A 26,207-nucleotide genomic window follows, 5' to 3' on the forward strand; every position below is an offset into this window, starting at 1 on the left:
CAGGCTGTGTAAGGGCTATTTGACCAAGAAGGAGAGTGATGGGGTGCTACGCCAAATGTCCTGGCATCCACAGTCACCAGACCTGAACCCAATCAAGATGGTTTGGGGTGAGCTGGACCGCAGAGTGAAGGCAAAAGGGCCAACAAGTGCTAAGCATCTCTGGGAACTCCTTCAAGATTGTTGAAGTCATTTCTGGTGACTACCTCCTGAAGCTCATCAAGGGAATGCCAAGAGTGTGCAAAGCAGTCATTAATGCAAAAGGTGGCTACTTTGAAGAACCTAGAATATAAGACATAGTTTCAGTTGTTTCACACTTTTATTAAGTATATAATTCCACATGTGTTAATTCATAGTTTTGATGCCTTCAGTGTGAATGTACAATTTTTATAGTCATGAAAATACAGAAAAATCTTTAAATGAGAAGGTGTGTCCAAACTTTTGGTCTGAACTGTATATTCAATATATTTACACTATAGGTTGTAGCCTATACATGAAAGGGTTAAGCATATGAAAAAAACTGTGTAACCAGCCATCAGTATACTGAGATGGGCTAGGCTGTAGTGATCATGCTAGCCCATTGTGCCCATTGCGTCAATGAATATGTGAATGGACTGAAGGCATCCACTGCACAGGGTCTTTATATACTCTATAGCTCTGTGATCTGAACCGTTCGGCTCGTGGCGGCATCTGTCACTGCACTGATGTTGTCTTGATGTCAACCAGTCTTGCTTCAGGCAAGTACCAGATAACATTGTGAGTGCAGTGTGCTATCTTGGCAGCTCTGAAATAGCAATAATTTTCATATCAACAGCAAGAAAACTCACAGCTGAGACGGGCTTAGCAGAAATGCAAGTGGTCAGCATTTTCCTGACTTATTGGAAAGATGGAAGCGCATTTCACAGCTTGACTGGCGGAATTACCATCACATCTTACACGGCTGTGAGCAGCCATAGGACATCTGTGGAGGTTACCACATGCAGAATACTAAACACCAGTATATATCAGCAGTGGCCATCACATATCTGCTGATACAAATACATACATCTTATACTGTAAAATATACAGTGGCATGTAAAAGTTTGGGCACCCCTGGTCAAAATTTACTGTTATTGTGAATAGTTAAGCAAGTTGAAGGTGAAATGATCTCTAAAAGGCCTAAAGTTAAAGATCATTTAGAGATTATTTCATCTTCAACTTGCTTAACTGTTCACGATAACAGTAATTTTGACTAGGGGTGCACAAACTTTTACATGCCACTGTGTACACCAATCAGCAATAATATTAACACAACCAAGTGAGGAAGATCCTTTAGGCTTCTTTCACACTTCAGTTGTTTGGCGTCAGTCTGGTCCGACATCGTTGTTGAGAAAACTGTTCTAACAGATCCGTTTTTTTGACGGATCCGTTACACGGATGCGTAAAAAAAACGGGTCCGTTAGAACCATTGCGACCGTTTTCTACATCCGTTGGAACCGTTTTTTGACGGATCCGTTTTTAAAAACCGAAGATCTCAATGTGATTGGCTAATACAAAGTACTGGGAAATGTGACTGGCTACTGGAAACTACTGGGAAACTATATATACAGTGTGTTTACACCACATCTTTGATTCTGCATAAATACGAAGCGTCCAACCTGCAGCAACTCCTGATCGTGGGAATGTACCTGATATGTGCGGATTTCAATTTTGAGGCTAATCGGTTGGCAGTCATCGTTCGGGACAAGGAGGAAGAAAGACTGCGCATCCTGCGGCAGCGGCGGAAGAGAAGGCTGTGGATCCATCCTATCACAGCCCAACGCATGACCCGTGGCGTTTATTCCACACTGTATATTGAATTGAGGGAAAATCCTGAAAAATTCTTCAGCTATGTGCGCATGAAAGCGGAAAAGTTTGAAATTTTGTTGGGCCATGTTGGAGAATCAATACGGAGACGAGACACCCAGTTGCGCTTCTCCATATCACCAGCAGAGCGTCTCATGGTGACTATTCGGTAAGTAATTCTTTTTTTAATGATTCTCATTCATCAGACTTATAACTGTAATGTTGTTTTTTGAGGTTTTTATTAATTATTGTCTTTTCCTTTTGTTAACAGATTCCTTGCAACTGGAGAATCGTTTTCATCCCTACATTTCCAGTTCAGGCTTGGGATATCCACCATCTCGGGGATCATCAGAGAGACCTGCCGGGCATTGTGGGATTGTTTACAGGTGGAATACATTCCAGAGCCATCACAGGAGAGGTGGCTGGAGATTGCCACAATTTTGAAGAAATATGCCAGTTCCCAAATTGTGTTGGAGCAGTCGATGGCAAGTATATAAGGATTGTCAAACCTTATGGCTCTGGATCTGAATTTTACAATTACAAAATGTACCTTTCAATTTTACTTATGGCCATAGCCGACGCACACTGCAAATTTATCGCTGTGGATATCGGTGCGTATGAACGTGCAAATGACTCCCAGATTTTTAAAACTTCACCATTGGGGCCTCGTTTGTATGGAGAGACATTTGACTTTCCACCGCCTAGACCAATCACTGGAACCACCGGTCCACCATTGCCATTTGTGTGCACTGGAGATGAGGTCTTACAGCTTTCACCACTCTTGCTAAAACCCTATGGAAGTAGTGGACTGACCCAGAGGAAGAAAATTTTTAATTATCGGTTAACCAGAGCCCAAAGAGTTGTGGAATGTGCCTTAACTGCTAAATGGAGAGTCCTGCTTACTGCAATCAAACTGCAGACTGAGACTGTTGATGATGTTGTGAAGGCTTGCGTGGTACTACACAATTTTGTATTATCCAAAGAATATGTTTCCATGGAGGAAAATGTGTCAGAAACCACCTTGCAGGATTACCAAAACACAAGTTTTTGCAGTCCAGTTGCAGTCTCCAGAATGCAGGACAATTTTGCAGACTACTTCATGTCTCCTCAAGGATCAGTTGACTGGCAGTACGAAATGGTGTAAAATGTTTGATTTTTTTCACACTTGTAAATATACCATGTTTTTTGTTGTGTAACAAAACCTTTGGATTTTTACCTCGCAGTATTGTATGTTTTGTACCGGTACCCCTTTACACATTTTCTACTATTACTTTTACCATAAGCTTGGTGCTTTTTATACAGTTAAAAAAAAAAAAAAAGGAAAGACAATAAAATTGTTTTTAAACCAAAAAAAGTTTAATTTATTTACACGTTTATTACAGGTTCTCATAAGTTTGGGTGGAGATAGTAGCAGAGGGGCTGACAGGGCAGACCTTGTCGATAGTGGGGGACAGGACATCACGGGGAGGATCAGAAGTGGAATGGGTGGTGAAAACATGAGGTTGGGCAGGGAGTTGAGGTACAGATGTGGACTGTGGGAGGTATGGTGAAGGTGTTGGTGGGATTGGGAGCTGTGAAGTTAAAGGGGAAGAATGGAAAGGGAAAGGTAGGTACTGGGAAATACTGTGGGGGGAAGGAAGGAATGGCGAAGGAGTAGAAGGAGGATGGACGGGAGGAGGATGGACGGAAGGAGGATAGACGGCAGCTTGAGGGGGGAAAGGTGTTGAAACATGAAGGGTAGGTGGAGGGGCTTGGGACATCACCTGCGCTACAGTAGTGTGGCAGCCTTGCATCACATGCATCTGCAGGTCAGGAGTTAGATTTTCCATGTGCCTGAGGACCGACTGAAAAAAACAGTGTCTTGGTGACTGGTTTGCATCTGAATGCATCCTATCCAGACGACTGCTGAGTTCAAGTATGCTTTTCTTAACCATATTGTACCCAGCAGATGTTTGCTCACCCAAAAGCTTGATGCCATTCTGGAAGTCAGGCGCATAGCTCCTTTCCTGACCTCTCTGGCGCTGCCGTCCTGACCCCAAAGGTGTTCTAGATGTTGCGGCAGTGTCAGAGGGGTGGGGTAAAGGGAACTGTAACTCATCACCTGCAGCTTCATGTGACGAAGTCCCCCCTGCTGCTCCAGGGATGGGGCCGAGGGATCACACAAAAGGGAACGTACAGATACAGAGGGGTCGGGTCTTTCGACGTGGTTCCCGGTGGCGGACTCCTGTGAGATCGCTCCAGAGGGGTGCAACTCTGATGCAGGCTCCCGAGTGCTGCAGACAGTGCTGTTAAAGAAGAAAAGAAAAAAAAAGTATCTTGATATTACAATTGCCCTTGCTGCAAAAAAATGTGAAGGTTACACATTTTAACAGTTTGACTGAAAACATGTGGTGTTGAATATTTACCTTCCGCTCAGCAGCGTCGACCGGAGGAACGACAGGGCTCTGGCATATTTGTACCTGCTCCTGCGTCCTCTAGATCCACTCGGGGCCTGCATCTCCTTGTTAAACTCCCTCTTGAAGTGATGCCTGAGTGACCACCACCGCACGATAACCCTGTTACCTGGAAAGATAAAGCAAAAATTGGTTACTATACAACACATTAAATCATGCTAATGTAAATGAAGTGTGAATACTTACGCACTTTATCCTGGGCCCCAGCGTCGAGTTCCTCCCAGTTCTCCAGAACAGCAACGCACACTTCCTCCCATAGCCGTCGGGTGATTAACTGGTCAGCATGGCGGCGCTCCAACATGTTCCACAGCGGCTCCCGATCTTGGACCACTTGGATGAGGGTGTCCACATCAATCCCCTCCTCTTCCTCAGCCTGTTCGGGAGCATACTGTGAAGCCTTTAACAAAAAAAAATTAAAAAGGGAAAGATTATACCACATGAATTTTAAAATTTACTATTTATGTGCTGTGCTGAATGTTTGTGTTGGGTGTAGTGTGTTTTATGTGAGGATCTGTCTCTGCAAAACTTACACTATGCGCTCCCGCTCCTTGCATTTCTCCACCTTGCCCGTCTCCTTCTGGAAGCCCCTCTGCTTCAGCTTCCTGTGAAAACAGAATAAATACATATAGGGTTCAAAAACATATGTTACCATAGTTGTACCCAAAAAAATTTGTGAAGAAAAAAAAAAAAACCTCAGGTGGCTGACGATGCGATGGGGGCTCCCAGAAGAAGACATTATGGTCCCTGTTTTAGGCTATGTTCACACGTTCCTGATTTCCCTCCTTTTTTTTCAGGACTAAAAACCGCAGCTCTTGGCAGAAAACGCAGGTCCTTTTTTTGGTGCTTTTTTGGTGCATTTTTTATGCGTTTTTTTATGCAGTTTTCTATGCAGAGTCTCCCAAAACGAAGAATCAAAGTCCGCACTCACAGCAGGTTAAATCAGAGATACTGGGTGGAAAACCACAAAACATGCGTTTCTTCAGCCAGTATTATGGATTTGGGTGGTCCTTGTGAAAAAACAGGGTCCAAAATTCAGTACAACGAAGTAGAAGTAGAAAGGAGCACTCACCATCCAGAAGAAATGTATAGCAAGGTCTCACAGGAGAACGTGGGTGTCACGAGACGACGGCCGTTTCACGCTGCTGCGCTTCTACGGGTCACGTAGAAGCGCAGCAGTGTGAAACGGCCGTCGTCTCGTGACACCCACGTTCTCCTGTGAGACCTTGCTATACATTTTATGCCGCAATAAAGATTGAACATTTCTTCTGGATGGTGAGTGCACCTTTCTACTTCTACTTCGTTGTACTGAATTCTATGCAGAGTCTGTGTGTTTTCTAGGACGTTTTTTAGGGTTAAAATGACTGAAAATACCCTAACCCTACCCCTAACCCTAACCCTACCCCAAACCCTAACCCTACCCCTAACCCTACCCCTAACCCTACCCCTAACCCTAACCTTATTCTAACCTTAGTGGAAAAAAAAAATTCTTAATTTTTTTATTGTCCCTACCTATGGGGGTGACAAAGGGGGGGGGGGGGGGGTCATTTACTATTTTTTTTATTTTGATCACTGAGATAGGTTATATCTCAGTAATCAAAATGCACTTTGGAACGAATCTGCCGGCCGGCAGATTCGGCGGGCGCACTGCGCATGCGCCCGCCATTTTGCAAGATGGCGGCGCCCAGGGAGAAGACGGCCGGACGGACACCGGGAGGCCGGGTAAGTATAAGGGGGGGAGATGAGGGCACGGGGGGGGGCATCGGAGCACGGGGGGTGGCATCGGAGCATGGGGGGGTGGCATCGGAGCATGGGGGGGTGGGATTGGGGCACGGGGGGCAGCCACACTGCAGCGGTTCTGCACCACAAACTGCGGGTTTGACCTCACAATGGAGGTCTATGGGTGCAGAACCGCTGCAGTTCCGCAAAAAGAAGTGACATGGTACTTCTTTTTTACCGCGGCTATTCAGTGCGGCTTTTTTCGCGATTTTCCGCAATGTGGGCACAGCAGTTCCTGTTTAATGTACCCTGCATGGAAAACAGCTGCGGACCCGCAGCGGGAAAATCGCGGCGATTCCGCATGTAAAAAAGGATGGTGTGAACATGGCCTTAAACTTGGGGGGCCTGGCTGTGTCTGTCTAGGGTCCCTTACTTGATCCCTCTTGGTCCCTAAGAATCTGCAAGTATAAAGAGAGTTCTAAGCTACTATACAAAAGGATAGATGCAGCTTTATGCTTACATCTGTTTTACAAACTTGGGGGGCCTGCCTGCGTCTGTCTAGGGACCCTTGCTTGCTTGGTCCCTCTAAGAATCTTCCAATTTAAAGACAGTTTTAATTAGAATGATTATGTATTGGTATGCCAACATACATTTTGATTACCCCCCCCCCCCCCACAAATAATTATTACCACACCAAAAAAAAAAATTAGTGTTAACCTTCAAACTTGATATGCTTGATGCACAAGCTGCCAAACCCTCCACCTCCTGTTTCCCCTACAAAAAACCCCAAAAATTCCTTGAAAGCAACACCAACACTACTTCAAACTTCATATGCGCCATGCACATGCAGGTAAACCTACCCCCCTCCAGACAAAGTATCAACCTTACAAAAAATTTTCCTCATTCAAAGTTGAAATACAGTTACTATTTTCTAAAACCAGATAACATTTTCTATACCAAAGGTTTGCATTCCGCATTTGTATATAGAACCTCTAACACCTTTATTGCATGTATACCCAGTTTTAAATGAATCTTGAAATCAGACTACGGACAGTTTTGTGGAATTTTTATTACAATATTTATTTATTTTTTTTGGGTTGGAAAGTAGGAGCTACACTGCTCTTTATTTTAAATACCAGTACAGTATGAAAAATAACAAAAATGCAGGACACACACATCACACGGCATTTATACACACACCACACACATGTCACAGCACAGCCGTTCAAAATACCAGCACAGTATGAAAAATAAAAATATGCAGGGTGGGCACGCACGCACACACACACACACACACGCGTGCGCGCGCGCACATACGCACACAGAACTCATGCTGGATGGCAGTACTCACATGGCAGTCTCAGGCAGGGTCTGTCTTGCTGGCTGCTGGCAGGGTCTGTCTTGCTAGCTGCTGGCAGGGTCTGTCTTGCTGGCTGCTGGCAGGGTCTGTCTTGCTGGCTGCTGGCAGGGTCTGTCTTGCTGGCTGGCACTGTGTTCTCTCTCTGCTTCTTCTCTGCTTGATGGAACATTGAGGAATGAAGCCCACCTGTCCTGTTTATATAGGTAGTTTTGGGGTTGTCCGGGAAAAGTATCTACTTTTTGGAGCATGCTCAATTGAAAAAGCGGATTGGGGCGACGGATCCGCCAAATGACGGCCATAGGCAGCCATTCTAAGAAATGGCGGACGCGACGGATCCATCGCAAACCGCCATTTCGGCACAGACAAAAAACGTTACAATGTCCGTCAATATCTAGACGACGTCCACCAAATTTCGACGGATCCATCACATGGCTGATGGAACGGACGACCATCCGCCACAATCCGTCGCTAATGCAAGTCTATGAGAAAATAGCGGATCCGCCCCCAAAAAATGGCAGATCCGCTATTTGATGAAAACGGCGGATTCAAACTGACCAAAAGTGGATCCAAAAGACTGAAGTGTGAAAGAGGCCTTAGCAATGGCATTTGTCAATTGCTGGTATTTCATAGACAGCAAGTGAAGTCAGTTTTTAAAATTGAAGTGTTAAAAGTTGAAATATTTGGTAAATGTGAGGGTTTTAGTGGCTTTGACAAGGATCAAATTGTCATTGCATGACAACTGGGTCAGGACATTCCCAAATAGCATATCTTGTGGGGTTTTCCCAGTATGGAGTATGGTCTGCACGGTGGCTCAATAGTTAGCACTGTAACCTTTCTGCTCTGGAGTCCTGGGTTCAAACCACACCGAAAGGGCAACATCTACAAGCAGTTTGTATGCAATACCTGTGTTTTTGTGCATTACCTCCAGGTAAGGAGTGAGGACTACATCTGAAATGTGTCTCATTTTTTTATGGTGTTGGAGAGCTTTTTTCTGGCTTTTGTACATTCAATAAATGTTTTTCAAGGATCTATCTTGTTGGATCTTATCTACTTTTGCATTTGGGACTTGACATACTACTAGGTTTCTGTGCAATTTAGATCGCATCCCCAGGTGAGCTTAATATCCCTTGGATTCTTCCAGATACTCTAGTTTCCTCCCAAACTCCTAAGACATACTGATAGGGAGTTTAGATTGTGAGCCCCAATGGGGACAGCGATGATCATGTTTGTAAAGTGCTATGCAATCAGGTACGGACTGGGGCTGAAATTCAGTCCTGGCATTTGAAATCACACAGGCCCATGCTGTCCCCGTCCCCATGAACAAATGGGATATATTACTAATATTACCCTGCATGGAGGAAAGGAAGATTTTCTACAAGACCAATATTTCTAATGATACTCGTGGCCTGCTGGAGTAAGTGACGGAGTCGGCGTCTTTTTGCTTCATCACAACTCTTAACATTATGGGTATCTTGAGATCACCGATTCTGCTAACAACATAGCAGACAATGCAGCCCATGACCAGACAGGCCCTTCCGGCATTTGCCAGAATTACCAGATGGCCAGTCCGGCCCTGTATGCAATTAATGGCCCTAATATAAGTGAGTGAAAATAAATAAATGTGCAGTGCTTAGTAGCACCTGCCAAGTGTGTTCCAAGGAATAGCAATCACAGTTAACCAAAATACAGAGTTCTAGGCTCTTAAGGCTCTTTTATGAGTAAGAGGAGTGCTCAATTTCTGGCGCTTAGCCTCGGCTCTTCCCGATTGCCCTGGTGCATTAGCAATCGGGGAAATGGTTTTGGGGTTGATGTCAGCTTTGTAATGTAATGACATCAAGCCCAGGGGTTAGTTTAAAGCAAAAAACTGATAAAGAGAAAAGTCTTTGATTTGTAAAAAGCAATCAGTCACCCTCTCTTACCCTTTTTAATAACATCAACAAAAAAAGTAATCCAAAGGGTCCACTGCAATCCATAATCTGGCCATCCCACGATGATCCCTAACTCTGCTACATCTGGAGGCTGTGATAAGTGGTGACTTCAGGAACATTACCGCTCAGCATGGCCGCAGGAACACACTGAGAGTAGCATGAGATGAGCGGTGACGTCACTAAAGTTAAACCAGGTCACAGCCTGTGGATCACACAGAGGTTATCATGAGAACCCGCGCAGTGCCCTGTGGTAACCTTAGTGATGTCACCGCTCGCCACTGCAGCCGGATTTTCACACTATTGTCAGTGTGTTCCAAGTGGTGATATTACTTACGGTAATGGCAGTGACCTCTGCAGTGGCCTCTTCAGCATGGTACTGTGGTACAGTGCAAAAATGTTCAGGTATGGCTTTAAAGGTACCGTCACATTTAGCAACGCTGCAGCGATCTAGACAACGATGCCGATCACTGCAGCGTCGCTGTGTGGTCACTGGAGAGCTGTCACATAGACAGCACTCCAGCGACCAACGATCCCGAAGTCCCCGGGTAACCAGGGTAAACATTGGGTTACTAAGCGCAGGACCGCGCTTAGTATCCCGATGTTTACCCTGGTTACCAGTGTAAATGTAAAAAAACCAAACACTACATACTTACATTCGGGTGTCTGGTCACATCCCTCGCCTTCAGCTTCCCGCACTGACTGAGCGCCGGCTGTAAAGCACAGCGGTGACGTCACCGCTTTGCTCTTGCTTTACGGCCGGCCGGCGCTCAGTCAGTGCGGGTAGCTGACGGCGAGGGATGTGACCAGACACCCGAATGTAAGTATGTAGTGTTTGGTTTAGCACTTAGTAACCCGATGTTTACCTTGGTTACCAGTGAAGACATCGCTGAATCGGCATCACACACGCCGATTCAGCGATGTCAGCGGGAGATCCAGCGACGAAATAAAGTTCTGGACTTTCCCCAGTGACCAACGATCTCCCAGCAGGGGCCTGATCGTTGGTCGCTGTCACACATAACGATTTCGTTAACGATATCGTTGCTACGTCACAAAAAGCAATGATATCGTTAACGATATCGTTATGTGTGACGGTACCTTAAGGATATGACAAATAGGTGTTGAGTTGGCCTTCAAATCTCCAGATCTCAGCCTGTGAGATGTACTGGGAAAGTCCAATGCATAGACGGAGGCAGGTCCTTGTAATTTACAGGACTAAAAGGGTTATTCCAATGTCGTCAAGAGCCTGTCGCCTATCCTCCTTATAGTTGATAACTTGATGATCATTGGGTGCCTAACAGCTGGAACCTCCACCAAATACAAGAATTCGGTTCTGAAATCCTCTGTGGTGATCAGGACCGCTGGACATTGACGGACACTGTTCTCGACTATCTCCAGTAGTCCCATAGTCAGAAGTGTGTTTACTGCACCATTCTAATTGGGATTTAAGAGCCTCATTCTTGGGGTCTGTGTAGGTCCCAGCATTTGCCCGCCTAGCACTCAGTTATCTTAGAAGTGATAATTGCTAACATGGGAAAAACTCTTCAAAAGATCTGCTATTAATATATATAGGTGCGAAAACACTTCCGAGGTCTAGTGGAGTCCATACCACCTAGGGTCAGATTGGTGTTGGCAGCACGATGTAGAAGTACACAATATTAGGATACTAGTTTGTATGTTATTACTTCTCACATTTAATAGATGATTTCAGTTCATGGATTATATAGAACTTTCCTCTATACTGCGTTTGCTTTTATGTGATTCTGTTTGGTAGCAGAAATGCCACCAGGGGAGATTTTCCATTTTCATCTATGTATATTATATAGAAACCAATATAGAGTACAGTATCTACTAGATCAGTCTATGTTATCACTGACAATGGAGGCTTCATTTGCAGCTCTCCCTGTTTTGATAGTAAGAATTGCACAGCATGTAGCATCTTGCCATCGAAACTACAGCAGCCAGAGGGGCCCCATCATAAGTCAACTGGATACCTGTGTGCATTGTGCCTTTCGTTATGATTAGCTGATGGTTTAAAGCTGATAATTTTCTTAAGAATAGCAAAACCTTTAAACTTTTCACCTTTGCATTATTTGTCATTTCCTAACCCTGAAGTACGGCTTTTAGAGCTTTGGGTTGGTACTTGGTGAGAATTTCTTGACACATATCCCTAATAGCTTAGATGGCTTACTGTAATGCATTGTTCTGGGAAAGTTCATTTTTACATACGTTACTGCATAATGTTTAAATAGACTTTTCTTTATTCAGATCTATACACCACTTTGACTCTGAACAAGAAGGGAATTTTGGGATTATTTTGCTCTGAAGTCTACATAACTGTACATATTGTACATCAACAAGTTGCCAAAACAACCTTAATATTTTAAGAGCCAGGCAGGAAATGTATCTAAAAACTGCCACAGGCGGCAGCAGTTTGAAAGAGGACCCGTCCGCTCTCTTGACGCTTCTTTTTAGCATAAACCTTTAGTGTGACTTTCCCCTCCACATTAATCTGGATATTTTTTTTAACTCTCCTTTGTGTTCTTCTTCCTTTATTCTTTCCTGAACTGTATGAATAAATGAGAAATTGATTGTTACTATTTATCAGGTCATTGGGACATATTCCTACAACGTGACACTGTCCAATTAGTGCTGACATTTCTTAAGCTTTTCATTTTTTTTGTGTAGGTTAAAGGGAATTGTCTGGGACTGACATAATGATGACTAATTCATGGGATAAGATATCAAAATGAGGTCATTGGGGGTCTGACAATCAGCAATCCCAGTGATTAGCTGATGTCTGGCAGTGACTAGTTGTGAGCAGTATATGGACAAGAACTTGAACAATGACTGGAGCCGCGCTGCTCCGACTCTGCTGATAGTCGGGTGTGTCGGGACCGTTCACCACCAGTCTAATATTGATGTCCTGGACTAGAGGGCATCATTATGTTAATCCGAGACAACATTTTTTCCTATAGATAATGCATCGTTTTCTTACTATAGGTGAAGAACAACAGAAACGTTTCACCGTTCAACATTTTCATAGTAGCTGTAATGTTTTGACTATCAACAATGGGCAGGCGTTATCCAGGTGGATCGTATCGACCAAGCAGTTCCTGTAAGTATTCACCAAACTCCTATCCTGTGCACAACTGTTGTAATACACTTTGATACATAAACTTATGCTCTTATACGAGTTGTCTTATGATGACATCATGTTTTACAACTAAAGCCAACCTGGTGATTAGCTGATCGCTGCAGGTTCGATTAAAAATCTCCACCGATCAGATGGTAGAGCAAGGAGGAGCCATACAATTTCCATAAAGCTATTGGGAAAATGTAGGATTAGATGCAAATCCCAATAGCTAATGACGTGAAACCTGGATTTGTTTTTGCTCTTAGAGAGGGGTCTAAACACAGAGACACCCCCTACTGGTATGGAAATGTCCAAATGAGCATGGTAGGTCGGATTTTTTTTTTTTGCCTGAAACATTTTTTTGAGGTGTACAATAAAGTCCAATAAATCTGGTGCTCACAGCTCCTTTTCTGGTGATTATCTATGACACATTAAGTTTATAAAAACAAAATCCCATTGTTTATACCAAGGCAACTACTCTATCCATCTAATTAAGGAATGTGGCTACGCGTAATAATACATATCCTGATAATACATGTCATTGTGTTGGATCTACTAAAGCCCTCAAGCTTCTATTTTCGTCTGAGTATTTGACTTGAGTAGTCTTCCTCCTGTCTGTAGTAATGCTCCGCTCTTACCTTTCTCCATAGTAATAGCACAGATGTGTTGTATCATCTTGTCCTCCGATATCCAGACAGTCTTAGCAGCATTTGTGTCAGATATCACTCACTTCCACAGTCATTTCCTCTCTTCTAAATCACATCCTTAGAATCCTCTCTGTAATGCTTGTGACTTGTGTTTATTGGATTGAATGTGTTCTGTTTCCTGATGTCTATTTTCATTCCCCGGTTGACCTGATGGACAAATGACAGCTGCTTCATACGATTACTATCCGACCTAACAATATTTCTTTTGTTGTTTTTTTTTCTTTCTACACTTTTTAACAGTAATTGAATAGGTTACCGTTTTCTTTTTTATTTTAGTTCAAAAGTGACAGGACACAAATGTAACAGGTGTATAAAACACAACACTATCATATAAAACTATGCTAAAGAGACCCTAGACTAACATAGTGAAAGAGATTATTTACTTCTGCTATTATCAGCTGCTATCAAGACAGTTTTCTAAAGGTACCATCACACTCAGCAACTTTCCAACGATCACGACCAATGATACGACCTGGCCGTGATCGTTGGAAAGTCCTTGTGTGGTCGCTGGAGAGCTGTCACACAGACAGCTCTCCACCGACCAACGATGCCGAAGTCCCCGGGTAACCAGGGTAAACATCGGGTTACTAAGCGCAGGGCCGCGCTTAGTAACCCGATGTTTACCCTGGTTACCATTGTAAATGTAAAAAAAAAAACACTACATACTTACATTCCGGTGTCTGTCACGTCCCTTGCCGTCAGCTTCCCGCACTGACTGTGAGCATCGGGCCGTGCTTAGTAACCCGATATTTACCCTGGTTACCAGTGAACACATCGCTGGATCGGCATCACACACGCCGATCCAGCGATGTCAGCGGGTGATCCAGCGACAAAATAAAGTTCTGGCCTTCTAGCTCCGACCAGCGATGTCACAGCAGGATCCAGATCGCTGCTGCGTGTCAAACACAACGATATCGCTATCCAGGACGCTGCAACGTCACGGATCGCTATCGTTATCGTTGTAATGTTGTTCAGTGTGAAGGTACCTTGAGACCGTGTCCAGTCCTCAAGGCTCCACAGCAGATCACGTTTTCCAGATTTCCTTAGTATTGCACAGGTGATGGAGTTATTAGGAAGGCACCAGAAATTGCCTCAGGTTCTCCAGGATATCCAAAAATCATGACCTGTTGGGGGCCCTTGAGGACTGAAGATGAAAAAATACATGAATTTTGTTGAGGTGACCATACATGCTCATTAGATATAAGTCAGTGTATGGTCGAACAATCATTGAACAAATTATCATCTGGTGAACTATCATTTTAAAAAATTCAGTCATTCAGAAACATAGAATGTTAGAGTTGGAAAGGACCTTCAAAGTCATCGTGTCCAACCCCCTGCTCAATGCAGGATTGACTAAACCGTCTCAGACAGATGTCTGTCCAGCCTCTGTTTGGAGACTTCCATTGAAGGAGAACTCACCACTTCTCCTGGCAGCCTGTTCCACTCATTGATTACCCCTACTGTCAATTTTTTTTCTAATATCTAATCTGTATCTTCTTCCTTTCAATTTCATCCCATTGCTTCTTGTCTGTCTTTGTGCAAATAGTAATAATGATGATCCCTCTACACCGACAGCCCTTCAGGTATTTGTAGACAGTTAAGTCTGTGAGGATTCTTCTATTCCTTCAATGGAACAGTGAAGATCAGTTGATGTTACATTAACTTTTTGAGAGAAAATAGATGCAAAATAGGAATTTAAAAGATGGGTCTTCTCCCATACTTTTTAACCACTTTACATATTTTAGTCCATATTTTAGTCCATGGACAAATTTAGGGCATATTTTAGTCCATGAGCACGACAGCCAATAGCACTGTGACATCAAGTGACATCAAACAAATAATCTATATGGGAACATTTTGGAAATGTTCTTGTTAAAAGGTCAGTCTTGGACTAGAGACTATAGCCGAACAAAATTGTTGGCATGGCCAACTTTTGTCAGATCATGACGGTCTGTCATCAATTGGCTAAAGCGATTGTGCATTGATAAATATCACATGACAAATTATTTTAGTCAAAATCGTCTATTTTGATCAAGCTTAGACTTGAGGAACTTCCCCTCTTCTGGATCTTTAGGCATCTCGATGGCATATCACAATTGTTTCTGTATATCTTGTTTTTCGTTTTCCTCTTCCTGTTTTCCTTCCTTTTTTTTTCCAATCCAAATACTCCAATGAACTGAACCTTGGCAAATGTGAACAAATGTTCTCTCATTCTCTTGTCCTTATTATGTGTAATAGTGCATGTAATTGCATCTAGGCTAAAGAGTTTGTCTCAAGATATTATCATTCTGATATATTTCCAAAGTTCGCATTTGTGGTGGTCACAGACCTTCATCAATAAGTTGGCCGAATAGGAGCCAGCACTTAGTTTTGCACATAAATAATATTGGAAAACATCCTTTATTGTAATTTACTTTATTGTTTAATAAGTCATACAATTAGGAATGGAAATGACAAGTAAGGGCAGGAGAAGCATATGGTTGAATCAAATGCATCATGTGAAGTCATCACCTGTATATTGGGCCAGTAATTCTGGTGGAGGCTACAATTCTGGACTATTGTTTTCTTCATTCATAATCAGGCAGATCCATATCCGGCCAAGTGATACATTTTATTGAAAGTATTTCTTAATGCTCTTAAAAACATCTGTATAATGGATCCACGTTGTACCCAACACATCAACATTGATTTCAATAAGCTCACATTGTACCCATGAATTTGCTTCAATGCATGCAATGTATTATGGAGATAATTCTGTATACTGAGGTTACTTCTCACAGATTCCATAGGAAAAAGAATATTTGATCCTTGTCATGCATTGTTATACAGAGGTAATACATAGAGTGCCTGGGGGTCTATAACTCATACACAGCTTTAAGGACCCCAAGGGAGGACTACATTTCTGTTCTGTGTCACATACTGTACATATAATACTTGAAATTGGCACTTTTTTCTATGGAGTAACTTGCTGTCACTGAAGGAAATAGATCATGCTTTGGAATGATTGAATGTAGTATTTTTTTCATTAGCCTCAGTGTTAAAATTAATTGGTTTTTAATCAAAGAAGAAAAAGCATTTGTGATCAATGTAGATTTGCCTTCTCATAGTGGTGGTTATCACAAACCAGCAGAGACATGTAGAAGTAATCATATTATCTGCTGCATGGAAGAAATGTCACTTCTGTTTCATATTATAAATAAAGCAGATGTTGAGTAAGGGATCTCTGTGTCCCTTCTAAGAGTCCACACTTTTATATATTTCTAATAAACAGTGATCCAGACTTAAATCTGTAGTTCCAACTCAATATGGTAAAGTATGCACTTGTCACAAGTGTGTCACTCCCTCCTGGGAGATCTAGGGTTAGAAGATCACTATGTATTGTGAATCATAGATCTTCCGTATAGCCTGTGAATTTGTGTCCCATGTTAATTGGATTTGGTTTCCTTTGGTGCTGAAGACGTTAACTACCCTTTCTATCCTGATCACAAACATGTAGCTCCATTTCAGCTGCTTCTGATCTGGTCATTACCTCTCCCTATAAAGCCTGGCCAGACCTTGGAAACCGTTGTTACTACTTTAGATTGTTGCGTGCTGTTTTTGGATATATGCTTTCCTCATTGTCCTTTTCCTATTTGGCTTATACATTTCTATCCTTCCCTATATAACTTTCTACCTTTGGTGAGTGTTTGTATGTTTGTTACTTTCTGTTATCCCTGTGTGTCGTATGTGGGCAGCACGGTGGCGCAGTGGTTAGCACTACAGCCTTGCAGCGCTGGGGTCCTGGGTTCTAATCCCACCCAGGACAATATCTGCAAAGAGTTTGTATGTTCTCTCCGTGTTTGCGTGGGTTTCCTCCGGGCACTCCGGTTTCCTCCCACATTCCAAAGACATACTGATAGGAATTCTAGATTGTGAGCCCAATCGGGGACAGTGATGATAATGTGTGCAAACTGTAAAGTGCTGCGGAATATGTTAGCGCTATATAAAAATAAAGATTATTATTATTATTATACACTAGCATTTCTGTTCCAGGCCTTCTGGAGGAGGGGGAGGGGACACCTTAGGGAATAACAGGAGAACAATAAGGATGGTGGCCCAAACCTCCTCACCTTTAGAAGTAGGGACAGTTCAGAGCCCTTTTCCCTTATCTCAAACAGTTACAGCGTGAGAGCACTCTCCTGAGTTGTTTAGATGGAAATGGGTGCTTGTTCCAATGGAACTGACCACTTAGTTCCAATCAATATACAGTACAATATCTTAGATGCTGTGCTGACTTTGTGTTTCTTTTGGGAAAATCACAGCCTGGACCCAGAAACTCATACCATATTCTATGTCGAAAATGTAATTTCTTTATGCCTGATAAAGGATTAATACCAGAGATATTGCCATTCTCCACTATATCTAATGTGGTGTAAATATTGGATATGAGAAACTATAAATACGGTAAATCATAATCCGAGCATTCTGGTTCATTGTTCTTCCTTATACTCTCTGTATAAATTGCTAGCTGTTCTTTGGTACCAAACAAATACATAATCCAAGATCTTGCTTGAATGCAGTAATTAAGTAATTCATTTCAATGTTCATCCTGGAACTGAAAGTGTTGGTGTCTTGGAGGTACTTACAGATAAGGCGAGATTGTACATTAGGCACAGTAAGGCTGTACCTACTTCCCCCTGAGAAAGCTAATGCGAAACGCGCTTTATAGTTGGTCCAGTCTGTACCTCTCAGTAGTCTCGGCATATTAGGTACATTCAGCATTTTATATAGGTTAGGAGACTGAAATAGTATTTTCCGATGTCATCTTCTGGTGGATTGTTGTGCACTTGATACTGTTTCAGCTCCACTTCCATGATCTTGTGCTGTACAGACAGATTTGTTAGACGTTGCCCCAATTTTAATCTTGTAAGTGATTTTAATTTGTTTTTGATTAATAGAGATGATTGTATTTTGCAAATATAGTGATATGGACTCCATTGTTTATCAGTTTTTACTGTATAGGTGGTAAGACAAATTTTCCATTTTGACTTGTACTGTATGTTAAACTTTATTTCACCTATTAACAAAGATAATGTAGTGTCTATTCTGCCCCATGTAGCAGCATTGTATGAACGTAGCGATTCAGGTAAACTGAAGAAAAACTTGCCCAGACTCTTAGTATTTATTAGTGATGAGCGAGTATACTCGTTGCTCGAGATTTCCCGAGCATGCTCGGGGGTCTCTGAGTATTTGTAAGTGTTTGGAGATTTAGTTTTTGTTGACGCAGCTGAATGATTTTCAGCTACTAGCCAGGTTGAGTACATGTAGGGGTTGCCTGGTTGCTAGGGAATCCCCACATGTAATCAAACTGGCTAGTAGCTGTAAATCATTCAGCTGCAGCGATGAAAACTAAATCTCCGAGCACTAAAAAATACTCGGTCACCCGAGCGTGTTCGGTAAAACCCGAGCAACGAGTATTCTCGCTCATCACTAGTATTTATCTATTAGTTTCCCCTCCACAGTAAACAGGTGTTCTGTCACGCATGTGGATCGTGGACCCACTGTGTCAAGGTCCGGGCTTACCCTTGGAGGGACGTGGCTAAGCGGCCACCTGGTTTTCACTAGATCTCCTGAAGGTGGAGGCTTGAGCTGTAGGTGGTCACCAGGTACTACTCCAAGGTCAGTCCCTGGTACTGCGGTAGCTGACCCCAAGGGTCAGGAACGCAGACATGGACTCAGATGTCCAAGGCAGGACTGGATACTGATGCAGGTTCAGACAGTGCAGAACCTGGGACGTTTCACAGGATGGTCACTGGTGCTGGTTCAGGCAGTGCGGATCCTGGGACACTTGACTGGACAGACACTGGTGCAGGTTCAGGTATTGCCGGTGCAGTTTCAGGTTCAGATACCTCCGGTGTAGCTTCAGGTTCAGGTACCGCCGGTGTGGCATTAGGCTTAGATACTGCCGGGACAGTTTCAGGTTCAGGTACTGCTGTGGAGGTTTCAGATTCAGGTAACACAGAAAACACGAACAGGTGCAGTATCAGATTAGGTGGGTAAGGCAACGGGTTCAGGTTCTAACAGAATAGGTTCAGGAACAAGTTCAGGAATTGGTTTGGTGACCTAACAACTAACTGGCAGGGACAAATTCACATGAACAAGAGGGTGTTGTACAAGCACCTCCGTACAGTGGGAGCATGCCTTAAATACTAGTTACCTCCCAGCTATTGACTGAGGGCATTTCCAAAGTCTTCGTGATACCCCTTTAAGAAGCCATGCAGAGAACGGAGACACTGCTAAGTGGCCATGGAACTGAGTATGTCATTGTCCCTGCCAGAAGAAGGGAAAGGGAACATGCAGGGACGCTGGCATTAGCATTACAATACCCTCATTACGCCCCCTCTTCTGCAGAGAATTTTTGCCAGCTTGAAGAAGAAATGGGGCATGATTATTCTTCTTCGATTCCCACGATCTCTCTCCAAGGCCAAATCCACTCCAGACCACTAGACCTTTGGGCATCAGACGAACAGGAGCAGAAGAGGGAACCTGTTTAATGAAAAGAATTAAAGATACCTTCTCCTGTTCCATGTTAAGTTCAGGGTTCAGGACGATACATCCTTGAGGAGTGAGGATCCTGGAAACAAGCCAATGGACCCTGATTTCTCTTTGAGGCTGAATTCTCTCCAGACCTTCTCCAGGTCCATCTTCAATTCTGGTTTCGGAAGTAGGTCAGTGGAATCAACATATGGTCTGTGTGAAGACAAGGACTCCACCTCCTTCTCATTTTAAAGAAAAGAATTGAAGATACCTTCTCATGGTCAATCTTTAATTTGGTTTCTGGGATGATACATCCTTGAGGGGGTGAGGATCCCGGAGGCAACCATCGTACGATCTGTGCGGAGGCAACATCTTCACTTCTTCCCCCGTTGAAGATGTCGGCACACGACCATAAAGTGGATGGCAGACTTAGTGGAGAACATGGCATCGCCAACAAAGCACCTTACCAGCTCTCCAGTCTAGGATGGGCTCATGAGTACACAGCTACGGAAGATCCAGGAGTATTGGACACAACAGAAAAGGCAGCACATATAAAGCGATCTTATCCATATGCAACACTCCTACCCGAAGCTTCACTTTATTAGTTATAACAAAACAACTTTGGATAGGCCCTTTGCCTCGACAGAGGACACCGTCAAGGGACTCTAGAGGCGTTGGATGATTTACTGCTAAAAATTCTTGCTGAACCCGAGTCAAGGTAGGCTTTCTCAACTTACCGGCTGCCTACGAAGTATATGGATATATTCAGAGTCAACAGTGGAGAGGGACCTGACAACTAACTAGCAGGGACAAAGACAAACTCAAACTAGCACTAAAAATGCATTAAACAGGCACATCCATGCAGGGGAGCATACCTTAAATACTAGATGCCTCACTGCTATTGGCTGGAGCATTTCCAAAGTGCATGCACTGCCCCTCTGGGAATTGGGGTGCGTTCGCATACCCTAGGCACGCTGCCTGTAGACATACGCAGACCCAGGGGAACAGAATGCCGTGCAGGCAATGGAGACATCACTGAGTGGCCGGGGCAGTGAGTATGTCGGTGGCCCTGCCTCGTGGAGGGGGAAGGAACATGCAGGGACACCGGCATTGGTGTTACATGTTCATTTTTTTATTATCCTTTTTGGCTGACATAAGACAAAGGTTAGTTTCACAAGTTGAGCCATTAAAAATATATAAACAACGTAATACCAGGAACGTGAGGACCTTGTTTTCCTGCTCTAATATTGCAGTGAGAGCAATGGTAGAGGGCTTCTGCTGTAGCTAGTGTCCTTACAGCCAGTCACAGATTGATAAAAGAATAGGGGTTCACATTTCTTGTATATTTTACAGATTTGATATTTATTACATGCATGTATGTAGTGATCAAATAATGTAGAATTCCCAGCAAGCAAATTGTATTGGGTAATCTGTGTTTCTGTACTTTCTTCCCTTGCTAGTTGGCGTGGCCCTGTTTTTAGTCATAATTTAGGTTCCTATCAAATTACAATCTTCCTGATATTCTAATTATTTGACAGTTCTGTGCCAAATATAGTATGCAAACTATTACAAGTTGTGGATAATTGGTTGCTGGGTTAAAGGGATTATTGTTTATATAGTTTGCTGTTCCTCTGTTTGTGTGTCTATGTTCTAATTATTGCGATTCCTTTGGGTGTCACTAGACACGTTTACGTTGTTGTTTTGTGTTTTTATAGTCTTTTCTAATTTACCATAATACTGGGTGTAGACTGGTTCTCTTTCCTGTAATATATCACTCTGTATAATCATGGAAAAAAGCTTGTTAGATCTATGTGAAAATTGGAGTCCTGCTATGCTGTGTAATGCTGAGAAATGCTGAGATGTGAGGTGATCCATTTCCTGCCTGGAACACATTCTTAAGATTTTTTAAGCTTTTTCTTTGTACCTTTATTTTCCATAATTATTCCTTTAGATTAATTATGGAAATTTACATTTTATAAAGTCGTAATGTTATTCAGTCAGTAGTATTCTTCACATGCTGTAGTAAACCTGCATCCATAACTTAGAACCGTTCCACAACTAAAATATTAAAAGGTTACTTGGACAACCCCTCCTTAAACAGAACTTTCTGGTGTAAAATAAAAACTTAATGCTCTTATCTTCTGGACAAGCTCCATTCCCGAGATTTTGGCACTGAGAGTGTCGGCTGTGAAATTGTTGTCACATGAGTGCTACAGCCCATCCACGGCCGTTGGTCCAGTAGATGAGTGTATGATATTTGTATTTTAGATGGGACATAGTCATTTCATAAGGGATTGTCCAAGTAACCACATGCGACATGTGCCCCCAACAGCCGTGGGTGGAATCGCAATCCACCTGCGGCTGTTAACATGTTAAATGCGGCTGTCAATCTTTGACAGCAGCATTTAGCTCGTGCAAACCGGATGCGTGTCACTAGCTTTATCCATCAGCACCCCTGTCACATGATTGTGGGGTGCCGATGGGTTGGCATGACAACCCAGGGTCTGCAGGAGATCCCTGTGGTTGTCATTGCTGATCTGCTATGAGCACTGTCCCGTGGCTGGTGTTCATAGCAGATTTTCATTTCTGCTCCACATAGTAGGGCTTAAACCCTGCTATGTGCAGCACAAGTGATCAGTAGATCGCAGCTTCAAGTCTCCTAAGGAGGCTATTATGGCAAGTAAACAATAATATTTTTTTTATGTTGCTGCAGGACTGTGCCCGTCGCTGATTGGTCGTGGCTGTTTGCCGTGACCAATCAGCGACTTGGATTTCCAAGTTCGACTATACTGAGCACGGCTGTACTGTCTGAGTGCGGCTATACTGAGCGTGGCTGTACTGCATGAGTGCAGCTGAGAGTGGCTGTACTGCGTGAGTGCGGCTGTAATGCATGAGTGTGGTTGAGTGTGGCTGTACTGAGTGAGTGTGGCTGTACTGTGTGAGTGCGGCTGAGTGTGGCTGCACTGTGCCAGTGCGGCTGAGTGTGGCTCTACTGCGTGAGTGCGGCTGAGTGTGGCTGTACTGTGTGAGTGCGGCTGAGTGTGGCTGTACTGTGTGAGTGTGGCTGTACTGCGTGAGTGCGGCTGAGTGTGGCTGTACTGCGTGAGTGCGGCTGAGTGTGGCTGTACTGTGTGAGTGTGGCTGTACTGTGTGAGTGTGGCTGTACTGTGTGAGTGCGGCTGAGTGTGGCTGTACTGTGAGTGTGGCTGTACTGTGTGAGTGTGGCTGTACTGTGTGAGTGTGGCTGTACTGTGTGAGTGTGGCTGTACTGTGTGAGTGTGGCTGTACTGTGTGAGTGTGGCTGTACTCTGTGAGTGTGGCTGTACTCTGTGAGTGTGGCTGTACTGCGTGAGTGTGGCTGTACTTACTGCCTGAGTGCGGCGCTGGCTATAATGGATACAGCACCCCTGCAGCCAGCACAGCGAGGGCTGACTCCGCCCACTCGTGTCACTGGTCACATGCTGGTGACATCATCAAAGGTCCTGGAGCTCCGCTGGGCTCTACATCTACCCTGACGGGAGCTGCAGAGCACGGAGCCCCCATGGCCACTATATTATGGGGATACACGGGTGTGTGGAGCCCCCATGGCCGGTATATTGGGGGGATAAGTAAGTTCGGCTGCGTCACTCTGGTCCAGATTGCGCAGGTGCGTCGCGCTTGCGCAGTCTATAAAGGCTTCGGACAGAGTGACGCTCCCACCTTTGTATTATATATATATATATATATATATATATATATATATATACACATATATACTATATATACAGGTTCCACTGATACATCTTAATCAAAATAACAAGCCATATGCTAATAAAGGTTTGGCACATATAAGCACAAAGGACACTCCAGAAATATGAATCCTACAAATAGCTCACGGAGCAAACAGTCCAAAACTCATGTGAGTAAAACGTGCAGAATACTTTATATTCTAAGTATACACATACATTTAGTAGACAGACTAAAAAGACAAGGTACATCCAGAACTCATATGTGAAGGATGTACAACACTGAGAGTAACAGAAAAGGGTTAACCTGCACACATACTGTATGTACCTGCTAAAATGAACTGTTTCTGTTCTAGTGTACCTTTGGGCACAGAAGAGGCTGTTTTGTTTTGCATCCCTTGGAGTTTTATGACGGCAGTACTGCACATGTTTGGACCAAACCACATTGCCTATGTGAACAATACCTGCTGCTGAGCATGAATCCCTACACTACTACTATATATACTGATAAAACAGTGATTTTATAAATAAAAACACTCCAGAATGCAGCCCAGTAAGTGACACATCGCTGGAATCAGGGCTTTTGTTCTTACATTATGCTGCTCACAGATTATGTAGTAATAATCTGGTGACAGTTTCCCTTTAACTGGATATAAAAAAAACCCCACATAGAATGGCAAATCAGAAATTGAATAAAGCAAAGCGAAAACAAAAGCATTTATGTTTTCTTTGTGCATAAAGAGGAATGTTTCTGGCTTAAAAAAAAGGTATGAGAACGAAGAAGTATTTTACTGAGCGCACTCACATCTTAAGCTCGGTCAGTGCAATGTGAGAAAACCTTGCATTGCATTCTCTGTAATGTTAGTCAATGAGGCAGTGCTCATCTGCGAGTTTTTCGTCAACGAGAATTGGGGTGAGGAAAAATTTGCAGCGTGCCGCATATGGAAACTTGAAATTGCCGAGACTCCTGGACATGTCAGAAACTTCAACATTTCTGGTCTAAAGTTAACGATACCTTGAAAGCCCTAGGGGTGATAAAATCGGAACTTACTGCCCCAGAAGTACTTCTGTCCCTCCCCACACCCAATTTCAAACCCAAAAAGCATGACCTTCTCCCTTTGATGTTAGGAGCCGCAAAACACCTAATTGCCTTAAAATGGAAACAACAAATCCAACCAACTATAGGGGAATGGTTAGAGAGAATTAAGGATATCTACAGACTGGAGGAACTCTCGAGTTGGGAGATCTTCTCTCACGACCGTTTTCTTAAGCTCTGGGCTCCCTGGACTGGATGGTCCGGAAAGGATTGAGGTCGCTAGTTTCCTCCTGGATGCTGCAGTGGTCGAGCTCCCTTGAGGGAAGGGCCCCTTCGGGTGACCCACTGGTTCCCTCTATAGTTTACTCGACTCTTGATTTCAGCCACAATATCTAATAATAATAATAATAATAATCTTTATTTATATAGCGCCAATATATTCCGCAGAGCTTTACAGTTTAACAGTTTCAAACGCAAGTCATAAGTGACAACGTTAACAATACAATAATTACAGCAAAATAAGACGACCCTGCTCGTGAGCGCTTACAATCTATAATGAGGTGGGGAGATACTGTACAAAGTACAGCAGTGAATTGGGCTACACACACATACACACACACACACACATAAAATGACTTTTATTAGCGAATGTGATAGGCCGCTCTGAACAAATGTGTTTTGAGGGCGCCTAAAACTATGCAAGTTGTGGATGGTCCTAATATCTTGGGGTAGAGCATTCCAGAGGATTGGTGCAGCGCGGGAGAAGTCTTGGAGTGGGAGGTTCGGATTAGTGCAGAGGTTAGTCGAAAGTCATTTGCAGAGCGCACGGTCGGCTAGGCCGATAGACAGAAATGAGGGAGAAGATGTAAGGGGGTGCCGCACTGTGGAGAGCTTTGTGGGTGAGAACAAGTACTTTGAATTGTATCCTGTAATGAATGGGCAGCCAGTGTAACGACTGGCGAAGAGCGGACGCGTCCAAGTAACGATTAGCCAGATGGACGACCCTGGCTGCTGCATTAAGGATGGACTGGAGAGGGGAAAGTCGAGTGAGGGGGAGGCCAATTAGTAGAGCATTACAGTAGTCCAGGCGGGAGTGGATCAGGGCGACAGTGAGGGTTTTTGTTGTTTCCATGGTGAGAAAAGGGCGGATTCTAGAGATGTTCTTTAGGTGTAAGCGGCACGAGCGGGCAAGAGGTTGTATATGGAAGGTGAAGGCGAGAGTGGTGTCAAACATAACACCCAGACAGCACGCCTGCTGCTGGGGTGTTATTATGGTGCCATCCACTGAGAGGGAAATGTCAGCAGAGGAAGTTAAGTTTTGGAGAGGTTGAATTTCAGATAGAGAGCGGACATGTTGGAGACTGCGGACAGTCAGTGGCGTTCTGTAGTACAGTGGAGGTAAGGTCAGGGGATGACGTGTATAGGATTACAAGTTTGATTCTATTAACATATTAATCACAAATAATTGTTTACTTGATTAATCTACGGCGTCTGTAAGTTTAAGGATACACCTGGTATATGTCTTGTTCCTTTTATTCTGTTTATTATTGTTTATTGTTTTACATTCCCCTTGTTTGTACAAGCTCACATGTATAACTATGTTTATACAGGAGACAATGTTCATTGTGATCTGTCAAGCTGTGAGTTTACCTTCATTGTATGTTTAAAATTTATAAATCAAGAATTAAAAAAAAAATTGCCGAGATTCACCAATGAAAGTCAATGGGTGCGAGAAAAAAATTGTACAGAACACAGACTGTGTGTGAAAAATAAATAAATAATGGTCCAAAGACCGTAACTCAGGGAAAAGAC

General features: G+C 43.4%; 1 protein-coding gene across 9 annotated transcripts in view; it reads left to right on the top strand.

The window, feature by feature from the left end:
- The window catches only part of APBB2 (amyloid beta precursor protein binding family B member 2), a 454,628-nt gene that overhangs the window by 152,538 nt on the left and 275,883 nt on the right, over nucleotides 1-26,207 (top strand). For 7 of the 9 annotated variants that reach the window (XM_069744548.1, XM_069744549.1, XM_069744545.1 and 4 more), the window contains exon 3: nucleotides 12,279-12,393. The exons of the other annotated variants lie outside the window; for them this stretch is intronic. In XM_069744548.1, coding sequence (XP_069600649.1) covers nucleotides 12,348-12,393 — 46 coding nt within the window. In that variant the 5' untranslated portion in view covers nucleotides 12,279-12,347. The remainder of the gene's footprint in view (nucleotides 1-12,278; nucleotides 12,394-26,207) is intronic. 9 annotated transcript variants of the gene reach the window in all.

Source organism: Ranitomeya imitator, chromosome 1 (genome assembly GCF_032444005.1).
Source record: "Ranitomeya imitator isolate aRanImi1 chromosome 1, aRanImi1.pri, whole genome shotgun sequence".
NCBI classification, from domain to species: Eukaryota; Metazoa; Chordata; class Amphibia; order Anura; family Dendrobatidae; genus Ranitomeya; species Ranitomeya imitator.